This window comes from Rhagoletis pomonella, unplaced genomic scaffold (genome assembly GCF_013731165.1).
Source record: "Rhagoletis pomonella isolate Grant_MI unplaced genomic scaffold, Rhpom_1.0 Rhpom_scaffold_00004, whole genome shotgun sequence".
Lineage (NCBI taxonomy): Eukaryota > Metazoa > Arthropoda > Insecta > Diptera > Tephritidae > Rhagoletis > Rhagoletis pomonella.
The window spans coordinates 28,390,938-28,402,086 of NW_023458558.1; the positions used below are offsets into that span (position 1 = coordinate 28,390,938).

At 34.6% G+C, this 11,149-nt stretch overlaps 1 protein-coding gene across 1 annotated transcript; it reads left to right on the forward strand.

The window, feature by feature from the left end:
• Positions 1-4,207: 4,207 nt before the first annotated feature.
• LOC118737399 (protein yellow-like) lies at positions 4,208-9,121 on the forward strand. Its single transcript, XM_036467863.1, has 4 exons — positions 4,208-4,667; positions 4,745-4,972; positions 8,363-8,875; positions 8,960-9,121. Exons 1-4 carry the CDS (start codon positions 4,290-4,292, stop codon positions 9,047-9,049), a joined length of 1,209 nt encoding a protein of 402 aa, XP_036323756.1. The 5' UTR covers positions 4,208-4,289; the 3' UTR covers positions 9,050-9,121.
• The last annotated feature ends 2,028 nt before the right edge of the window (positions 9,122-11,149 follow it).

The window sequence follows — 11,149 nt, forward strand, 5'->3', positions numbered from 1 at the left end:
ACTGTAGGTAAATGTAATAGTCTTTAACATATCCTGGGAAATCCTTTCGAGGACTCTCCAATTGGACGATATTGCTTTACATTTAGCTTGAACGAAAAAAATCACTCCCTGGCACACTTTTCTGTAATCCGGTTCTTTCATTTAAAAGTTATTTATGCAATTGAAGAGAAATTTTTTTTAGAAAAAAACTGGAGATCCAATTAAGTTTTTCGATATAACTTTGGTAGATGTTACTCGATCGATAAGTAAAAATTACCAAATTGAAGGCGAGACTTACTGTTAGTGATTTATAATAATAATATGACGAAAATCATTCAGATTATAAACAAATTATTTAAAAAAAAAAATAAATAAATAATTTTAACAACATTTTTTGTCATTTTCTTATATTTGCAATTTTTATATTGTATGCATAAACATAAGTAAACTAATTAGTGTTTCTAGAAGAAAATTTTTCCACAATGATGCAAAATAATGGCTTTTCTATTAGAGCTACCGAAATTGTTCCTAAATTTGCAAAAATTCGCAAACTATAGCAAATATTGAAAAAAGATTACAATATTTGGAACCAGCGACCTAAATGCATGCCAGTAATGCTAATGCTGTTCTTTACATCTCTTGACTATAGGCCAGTGCAATTATCAAGAGAACAATTAAAATTTTATTAAAACAAGATAACTTTAAAATTAACGATAAGCTAAAGCGCTGCGAGGAATGATAATTTACTTTATCTTTAGCGTTAACGAATTCAATATCTAATAATATGCACCAAACCTTTTTGCTGAACCCAGAATTTTTAAAAGAATTTGTCTTATTCGACTAGTGTGCTGTGGACACTTGGTGGTCGATGCGCGGGCTCTTACAATTAAAATAAAAGACTAATATTTTTCAGGCTTGTTGTTGACTTCATGATACAATATATTTTCACTATTACCAAGGGATTTGAGAAAAATTAGATTTTCGACCAGCCCTAATATACATACATATGTATATGCAAATAAAATGATACCGCTTTAAACTGCCTACTTCGATTCCGTTGCAATCACGCTTAAGAACAAGCCCAGCGAAACGGTATAAAAGAAGCCGGGCTCTGAAGATGAACACAAACAAGTTTAGCTTCTTGCTGTGAAAGTATCGAGTTACACATTAAGGTATAAAGTGTTCTTAGTTATAGTGTGAAAAAGTTTAACAACTTTTTGGCTATTATTTTGAAAACGTTAAATGTAAGCTCTAAAATTGGGGGTTAAAATATCCTACAAATATGTAAGAGGAGATTTCACTTGGGATCACCTAAGAAAAAATAAAATTTAGTATAAAATAAATGACCCCAAATAAGATACTTTTGAAAATAAGTTTAGCCAAATTATTATTTTTTGGTCCGATTTAACCTTCAGTCATAGTCCTTGTTTAGGTTTAATTATAACCAGAGAATGGATTTTTAGGACCTTAGAATAAAAAATAAATAAAATAACGAAATAGGCAGGAATAGACACTAGAAACCGCAAAAAAAGGCAAAAGAAGGCACTAAAAAAGACAAAACCCGAAAAATAATTAAAAAATAAAATTATTTTATAAATTTTTATTTTACAAGTAAAATGTGAAAAACTATGAACTATGTACATATTTTCAGTATATGAAAAATTTGAGCTTTGAATATTTGATTATTTTCTCCTTTCGAGTTCTGAACTCACGAAACCTTAATCTCAATAGAAGATAAAACCATGATAAAAACATAGCAAGGTAAACCGTTCTCTCAATTTGTCGGCCATGATTTTTTTTTGAAGTTTGCCCACATTTTAAAATCATATAAAAGTGAAAATAAAAAATAGAAATTGTTCGAAATTGTTGTTGCTTGAGATTGAAAATGAAAATGTGTGTGTGAGTTTGTGAGTAAATTTAAAAATTAAATTGTTTGGAAACGTCAAGAATTTTAAAAGTGACTCTCCGCGGTTCTACTTTACTATATTTTTATCATGGATAAAACCAAAATTTTTATGACAGTCTAGATTTTGTCGAAGTGAAACTTCTTTAGCGGCGGTAGGTTGGTTGGAAGTAAACTGGCAAGTTCAACGGAAATAACACACGGTGATAGTTGCGATGGAAACAAGTGCTTCTTAAATGTATGCATATTAAGGTGCCCACCGATTTTTTTTTCTAGACGCTACCACCTAATTTCATCCGTTTTTATGAGAAATATTACTGGCTTTTTATTGATTAAAAAAATCATCATCTTTTCATTCGGGTTTTTAAATATCGAACATGTTGTGATAAGAGGATTTATAGGCCTTTAAATGATGTATAATAACCTAAAGTCAGACTTGGATTGTTGGGAGTTTTCATTGGGCAAATAAAAAAAATAAACTTTTTTAAATTTTTGACCATCGCTAATTTCTCAATTTCATAGTACTATATAAAATTAAGTTTATTTTCAAAAAACTGATACCTCGTTTATTGCAATCGTATCGTAGTAGTATGGCTAAATAACTCATCAATATTTATTCAAAATTGATACATATATACAATCGCATATGTATATCTCAAAAACTAATTCACCGATCCGGACCAAATTTGGGAGCCTGTCGTTTTATTCACAATTTTGAACCACTGAAATGCATATGTATGTACCTGTGAAGTATGTACATATATGTGACAAAATACATAGATATATAACATAAGTTTCTCTTCTCCAGTGTGGCCCAGGCGCACTTACTTTTTTAAACTGAAGTTGGTGGTCGCAGATCAACATTTAAAACAATGGCCTCATAAGGGGTTCCGAGGAATCTGAATTTGCAATTTATTTTCGCTAAAAACGGCCGCTAACGGTGCGCTATGATGGATGATGTTTCTAAACACAGTTTCTTCTTATTTATTTTTTTGCCACAAAGCGCACCCAGAGCTCGTTTGTGTTTAAAATTTATGTTATAAATTATTTGTAGATGCAAATTCCTCGTACCCAAAAACCCCCAGAAAGGCCACCATCTCCATTTGAAAAAAAAAAACGCTTAAAATCGCCTACTTGGGAAAACTGAGAAATTACTTTTTTAAACTATATTGTATACTATATATATAAATATATATTCTCAGAAATCAAATAGGAATATATGTCTAATAGCTATTGCCTTAGCTATGTACATAAAGTATGAGATTTGAAAAATTCCTAGACGCAGGACTGTATGGGCCAATAAAATTAATATAAATGTTATCATATGTGGGGAACTTTAGCTTTTATGGTTCCAATAGATTATAAAATGCACTCCCAACAATTGCAAAGGTCGAGTGTTTGTAGATTTCACACCGTCATTCGATAGGGGAGGACGTCGGTCTAGGGCGCAATGGCGTTGTATGGAAAAACTTAGTTCAAATTTCGAAAAAAAAAAATATAACAAGAATTACGAATTTTAGAATAGCGAAGAGAGGTGTTAATTTTTCGTAGTGGCTGTTCTAAATGCAATGTGAAATGTTCCAGAGAATACATAATAACATTTTGTTAATTTCTTTCTTTTGGCCACTTTTATTTAGAATTGATTATTCTTCAAAATGAAAGCGAAACTTCTCCCATGCCGAAAAGTAAATATATTAGCACAGTATAGGAGAAAGAAAAAATAAACTTAAAACTTCATTTCATCAAAAGATGATTGTACTTTGTCATCCCTGGTTGGTGTGTTCTTCTGCCAAGTATTAAAACATAATATGGCACTTAATTCAGAATTACTGAGGCGTTTATATGTTAGCAAAAAAAAAACAACTAATTACACCTAAGTATCTTAAAATTGATTTTCGTGACATACATACATATGTATTTATACTCTACAGAAAAGTTTTTACAGGAATTTTTTAAAAGGCATTCATATTTCTACAACATATTAAGACGGATGAGTCCAGATCTGCAATCCATTTTTTTAGATTGGATCTTTTACATTCTCGTCGAAGTTGAGTAGAGAGGGTTTTTCCAGTTTCGCGATCCTTAAATGAGCTTCTGACGCCCAGTTCGGGACTAGTTCGGGATCATTTCGAGACTACGTTATGACTTTTTCGAGTCCATTCACAGAGACACAGATGTTTACACATCGTGGAATCACGTCTTTTTTGAGATCGTGTTTGAACGGTCCCTTGCATAAAAGTAACTTCGTTATTTATTATTTTTAAATTAAGTATGACCGAAAAAGTTAGATTTTATTGAGAATTCCGGCAGAAAGGCTTCTATATAACGACCTGGCACCGTCTTTTGCTAGCGTTAATCATCTTAGCAGTGGTTTTATATTACTCTCGATTTCCAAGCAGATTACGTGATGTGGACCAAAGGTTTAATTCTTCTAATTTTGGCGCTAACGCCCCAGGCCATAATCGGTGTAGAGGAGCGCAGTCTAGAGGTAGTATATGAGTGGAAACAGCTCGTTTACGGTTTCCCGACCGAACAAGACCGACAGGACGCACTGGCCAATGGCACTTTAGTGGAAGGAACTGGAGTACCAATTGATGTGGCACCAACTTCTTCGCGCGTCTTCATAACAATTCCCCGATTTGAACCCGGCGTCCCGTACACACTGGCCACAGTGAGTAATACTACTGAAGATGATGGCCCGGTTGTGGAACCATATCCAAGCTATAGCTGGCATAATGCAAATGGCGGTGATTGTAACAGAATCACTTCCGCATGGCGTGTGGCGGTAGGTTAAAGTGCATACTCGTATCGTGCCAGATGCTTAAATGACTTGGCACTTTTTTTCTTTTCTTCTCCGCTTAGATCACCGAGTGCAATCAGATGTTTGTTATCGATTCAGGCGAAGTCGGAACTACCCAATACTGTCCGCCGCAGCTACTGATCTTCGATCTAAACAATGATACCTTATTGCATCGTTACAAGTTTGATGAGAGCTTGTACACACCATCGGCTTCACTATTCATCACTCCACTCGTTGTTGTGGACGATCCCCCGCCAACAGGCAGCTGCCAAAGCTATCATGTTTACTTTGTAAGTATACACATACATACTACATATTACATATGCAAGAATTGCAAACCGCACTTTTTGCTCAAGTAGTCGTACAGTAAAATGATTTTTATCTTTTTATACCCGAGCGCACTTGTGCACAAGGGTATTATAACTTTGTTCACATAACGGTTGTTTGTAACAGGCAAAACGAATCGAGATAGATATAGACAAATGTATACATAAATGATCAGAATGAAAAGAGAAATCGATTAAGCGGTGACTGTCTGTCCGTCCGTCCGTCCGTCCGTCCGTCCGTCCGTCCGTCCGTCTGTCCGTCTGTGCACACGATAACTCGAGTAAAAATTGAGATATCGTAACGAAACTTGGTACGTGGACTTCTTTTGGGCATAGGACGGATGGTATTGAAAATGGGCGAAATCGGACAATAACCACGCCTACCTCCCATATAACGGTAATTTTCAGAAATACGAAAAGTGCGATATTTTATTAACTACTGAAGATAATTCACTCAAAATTGATATTTACAATGAGTTTTAGACGAAAAATAAGAATATTAAAATATTTTAGCAAATGGGCGTAGCCACGCCTACTTATGGTTACATGTGTATATCTTGGTAACCGCTGCACCAATTTCTTCCAAACTTGGCACAGTTGTTGGTCCTGCTACAACATACCAAATGGCCGAAAATTTTTAAAATCGGACAATAACCACGCCCACATCCCATATAACGGTAATTTAGAAAAATACGAAATCCTCGATAAATCAGTAAATATTAAAGCTAATTTATTCAAAATTGATGGTTGCAACAATTTTTTACCAAGAAATACGCTTATGATACAATTTTGGAAAATGGGCGTGGCACCGCCCACTTATGATCACATATATGTATCTCGCTAACCGTTCTAGCAATTTGAACCAAACTCGGTATGGTTATTGTGCTTGCCACATAAAAGCAAAGCGTTGAAAATTATTGAAATCGGACTAAAATTACGACCGCTTTTCATATAACGGTATATTTCAGAAATGCTTGAAACTGCAATATTTCGAAATTTAAGGACGCTAATTTACTTAAAATTTATACACCCCGGCTTATCGTGTACGGTAGCTTTCGGAATGGTGGAAAACATATATTTAATACTTGCGCCGGGTATTTAATGTTCGGCTCCGCCCGAACTTAGACTTTCTTACTTGTTATTTATAAGATATCTTCTTTTAAAAATGCGCAGGCTCGAAATTGACTTTAGAGCTATGGTCTGGAGGAATTTTTTTCTTAGAATTTTATGAATAATCCGAATATGCTAGGAACAATGTCGACAAAAATCGATCCATACAAATTGACCCGCCCTAAGGTATATAGATAATTAGATATCATTTGCAAAAAATTTCGCTTTCAGTAATTTCTACGTGGTAGATGCTCCTCCATTATTTGGTTTCATAGGGATTGGGATACCTTCCTCATTGAAGTAGCAAAGAAAATTCGCTTAAGTGCTTTTTTCGGTTAAGCGCACAAATTTTTCGTGCAAAGAAGGATGGGCAGCTAAGCAAAATATACTGTAGCTTGTTTTGCACCGCTCAGGGCGCTGGGACATTTGACGTGAATTGCCCCCAAAACAATTTAAGATATAGTAGTTATGTAAAAAGGGGTATCTACATATGTACTGCTTTATTTTGGTACTTTTCAGTCCGGTATTTGCGTGGTGGTCACACGAGGGAAACAGAACATGGATAAGTATTCAAAATTTATTATTTGTATTTAAATGATAAATAACAAAATCCTTTATGTAATAAGGGAGCACTACTTATTATATTAAAACGGCTTTTAGAAAATGCAATATGTAACCAATAGCTCGGTTTATTACTACCTGGAGCATAACATGCTATTGGAACTACTAATGTAACTAGTACGAAAGCGACAATTGTCTCCGAACTCGCTGGAGGGCGGTTTTAACGAAATGTTTTGTGTGTATTTGAGTGGGTCTCTGCATAGTTAACATTCACAGTTTGACCCGTCAGGTGGCGCTGGGGTCGAGGTATTACTAAAAATTGTATCTATTATCCGATTATATTCGAAATATGTGTTGGTATCGTAAGTGAGTAAAGTAAGTTTCATGAAAATTCGTTAAATTTTCCTAAATTTTATATACAGTTTGAAGCTTTGATTTATATGTTTTTATACCCGAGCGCACTTGTGCACAAGGGTATTATAACTTTGTTCACATAACGGTTGTTTGTAACAGGCAAAACGAATCGAGATAGATATAGACAAATGTATACATAAATGATCAGAATGAAAAGAGAAATCGATTAAGCGGTGACTGTCTGTCCGTCCGTCCGTCTGTGCACACGATAACTCGAGTAAAAATTAAGATATCTTAACGAAACTTGGTACGTGTACTTCTTTCGGGCGTAGGACGGATGGTATTGAAAATGGGCAAAATCGGACAATAACCACGCCTACCTCCCATATAACGGTAATTTTCATAAATACAAAAATTGCGATATTTTAGTAACTACTGAAGATAATTCACTCAAAATTGATATTTATAATAAATTTTAGACGAAAAATAAGAATATTAACATTTTTTTGAAAATGGGCGTAGCCACGCCGACTTATGGTTACATGTGTATATCTTGGTAACCGCTGCATCAATTTATTCCAAACTTGGCACAGTTGTTGGTCCTGGTACAGCATACCAATTTTTAAAATCGGACAATAACCACGCCCACATCCCTTATAACGGCAATTTCGAGAAATACGAAATCCTCGATAAATCAGTAAATATTAAAGCTAATTTATTCAAAATGATGGTTGCAACAATTCTTTGCCAGGAAATACGTTTATGATAAAATTTTGGAAAATGGGCGTGGCACCGCCCACTTATGATCACGTATATGTATCTCGCTAACCGTTCTAGCAATTTGTACCAAACTCGGTATGGTTATTGTGCTTGCCACCTAAAAGTAAACCATTGAAAATTGTTGAAATCGGACTAAAATTACGGCCGCTTTTCATATAACGGTAAATTTCAGAAATGCTTGAAATTTCAATATTTTGAAATTTAAGGACGCTAGTTTACTTAAAATTTATACACGCCGGCTTATCATGTAGCGGTAGCTTTCGGAAAGGTGGAAAACATATATTTAATACTTGCGCCGGGTATTTAATGTTCGGCTCCGCCCGAACTTAGACTTTCTTACTTGTTATTTTACTAAAGGATCAGTTATGCATACATAGCTTGGCATTGCATAGGCAAACTTGGGTTTTGCAATATATTAGTCGATTTCTTGGGTAGATTCCTTAAGTCGCAACTCTCACGTCTTACCAAGCAATGCCAAGTATGCATAACTGTGCCATAACTTCGCATGCTCATCCTGTTCTCTTAACACTAATATGTGATTCATTCAAGGCTGATGTCAGGTACCACGGTCTGGTTGTCTATGACTCGGCGTCGGATAGCGCCTGGCGTGCCGAGAATAGATTCATGTACCCACATCCCGAACATGGAATACATACGATTGCCAACGAAAGCTTCCAGCTGATGGATGGCATGTTTGCTTTGTCTGCGGATGACAGCCAACTCTACTTCCATCCCTTGGCCAGCGGCAGCGAATATGCGATTTCTTTGAGCGCCTTGAACAATCGTACAATTTGGGATGCCGACGCGGACTCAATTCCAGATGAATTCCAACTGATAGCCAACCGCAGTAGTGGATGTGGAGCCGAAGCGATAGACAGTCAATCGAATTTATACTGTGTTTCATTTAATCCGATCGCGTTGAGCCTGTTGCCTCTGAAAAATGATGCAGTGAGTGAAATTGCAGTGTCGGTAGAAGAGAGTCTATTAGAGTTTGTCAGTGGCATAAAGGTGTTCAACGGCACAGGCGAGGAAGAATTGTGGATGAACTCGAATCGTTTTCAGGTATACATACGTCTTTTTTTTATTTATTTATTTTTTTTTCTAAGTATTTATGAAGGTATACTTATATTTCTTATTTTTACCTAGAAATTTATGGCAGGCACTATGAGTGCTAGCGAAGTTAACTATCGCATTGTGAAGCGGCAGGTGGATGACATACAGGCGCAGTACAATTGATATCTTCTTAATAATTGATTAATTGTTTTGTTTCCTCACCGGTTGAAATTAAACTTATAAAAAAAAAAAAAATTTATTATACTTCTTTTTATTTGGCTCATCATTCCAGCGTCTGTTGTATTCGTCGTGGCCAACGCGTAAAGGCTCGTAAATCTGTCTTTCGAATACTGCAGGAGTCGCCTCATCGGATGTTTCATTGCCATATCTATGCTTGAAACAAAATAATTCGCCGAAATGGGCGATCCTGTCGTTCCCCGTTCGCCCGGCTATTTCGCCTGTTTAAACAGAATTACAGCGGTAGCGAAATTATACTCTAAAAAATTTTTGTTTAAATTTGCGCATTTTAAATAGGTAACCAGTTTCCTCTCTTAATGAATGCAAATTTACACACTGCTTGCTTACTTTTACTTATCATATGTGGGGCGTAGAACAAATTTCAAATTTGTTTTTTGAGTTTTAAACATTTATTGTTCACATTTTCATAGTTTACACATAAAATGTTTAAAACTTCCTATAAAAAATTTTCGTTAAAATTTACGCATATAAAGAGAGGTAACCAGTTTCCTCTCCTAGTGTGTGCAAAATTAAACACTGTCTGTTTACTTTTACATATCAACTTTGTCACATAGCGCACACAAGGGGTGGGTTTTGGGGTTAAATTGTGATAGAAAAAAATTTCTTTTCCATTTCTTGTGCGTCACTTTGTAAGAATTTTTCTTTTTTCTTGAGAGCTATTTAGAGTTTAACTGCGAATGAAAACATTGTCCTAAAAATATGCAATGTATGCTCACTAACTGTTGCTTTTTACACTTTACAGCCTAAAAAAGTTTACCACTGATATGTATGTACTTAACAAGCATTCGAAGATTTAATTTGCTAAAGCAGTGTTTGCATTGTTCAACTTTGCGTTCAACATTTGCGTTCAACGCAACGCAGGGTTGCACTAAAAAAAAGTTGAATGGCTAAATGTTGGCTGGCGACCAACTTTGTTGAAAGCAATTAGTTGAAAGGCCATTCAACCAAAAGCTGTATGCAAAGATGAACAATGCAAACACCTTTTTATGGCGAATATTTTGATGTTTTTTCATATTTTGATATTTTTAGCCATTCAACTTTTTTTCGTGCAACCCTGCGCTGAGTTGAACGCAAATGTTGGGTGCAAAGTTGAACAATGCAAACACACTTTAACATGATAAAAATACAAGTTCAGCTAAATTTTCATTATTCGAAGTATTAAGAAATGAGAAACCAGAAATCGACAAAATTTAATAAAAAAATGTAAAAATTTCGTGAAATTATTTAATTTATTTATATTAAAATTCTTTTGTAAAATTTTGTATTACTTTTGAAAGTTGAGTGCATCTTTAACCGTTAATTTTTCATAATTTAATGATCGGATCTAAACCAAATTACGAGACGACCCTTAAGGTACCATCTTTCCGGTAAAAAAAAATCATTATTGGAATCGGTTCACGCGGCGCAAAGTTATGCGGTGGAATAAATAATAGAAGTAAAAATACTCCAAAGAATTGATAACCTCCCCTTTTTTGAAGCCGATTGAAAATGTCTGAGTTCTTTGTAAATTTTATGTAAATAAAATGCCATTTATGAAACTTTAAAAAGTTTATTTTTTTATTTCATCCTGTACATAAAACTTGCATAAATATATTTTAAAGAGCGAATTTTCAGCATTTTCTGATGATATATATACAGAAGTATAAATCCTTCCCCCACAAAAATATATTCCTGCGTGCGCCCCTGGCACTTAGTATTTATTATTTGTAAAAAAATATATTTTTACTTTCATAATGTTTGTAATTTTAAACATTTCATGTGTATATTTTAAACAACTCATGTTCAAAATCAAATCTTGAACATCTTGTGCGTATACTTGAATAGATTCTGGTTGAAAAATAAACACTTTTCAGTAGTAGTTTTACATGCACTTTTTAGAGTGTAGCTGATAACATTTTTAGAAAAAGCGAAACCATATTTCAAAATGAGAAAGTAATATCAAAAAACAATATAAATGTAGATTAAACAAAGAAAGCCCATGGGAACTTGGCTGTGTTCAATTTTATATATTTGTGGGTTTTATAA

Coding starts and splice junctions, on each gene's coding strand:
- LOC118737399 (XM_036467863.1), top strand. CDS start 4,290: ATGTGGACCAAAGGTTTAATTCTTCTAATTTTGGCGCTAACGCCCCAG. Junction 4,668..4,744: donor CTTCCGCATGGCGTGTGGCG/GTAGGTTAAAGT, acceptor TTCTCCGCTTAG/ATCACCGAGTGCAATCAGAT. Junction 4,973..8,362: donor AAAGCTATCATGTTTACTTT/GTAAGTATACAC, acceptor GATTCATTCAAG/GCTGATGTCAGGTACCACGG.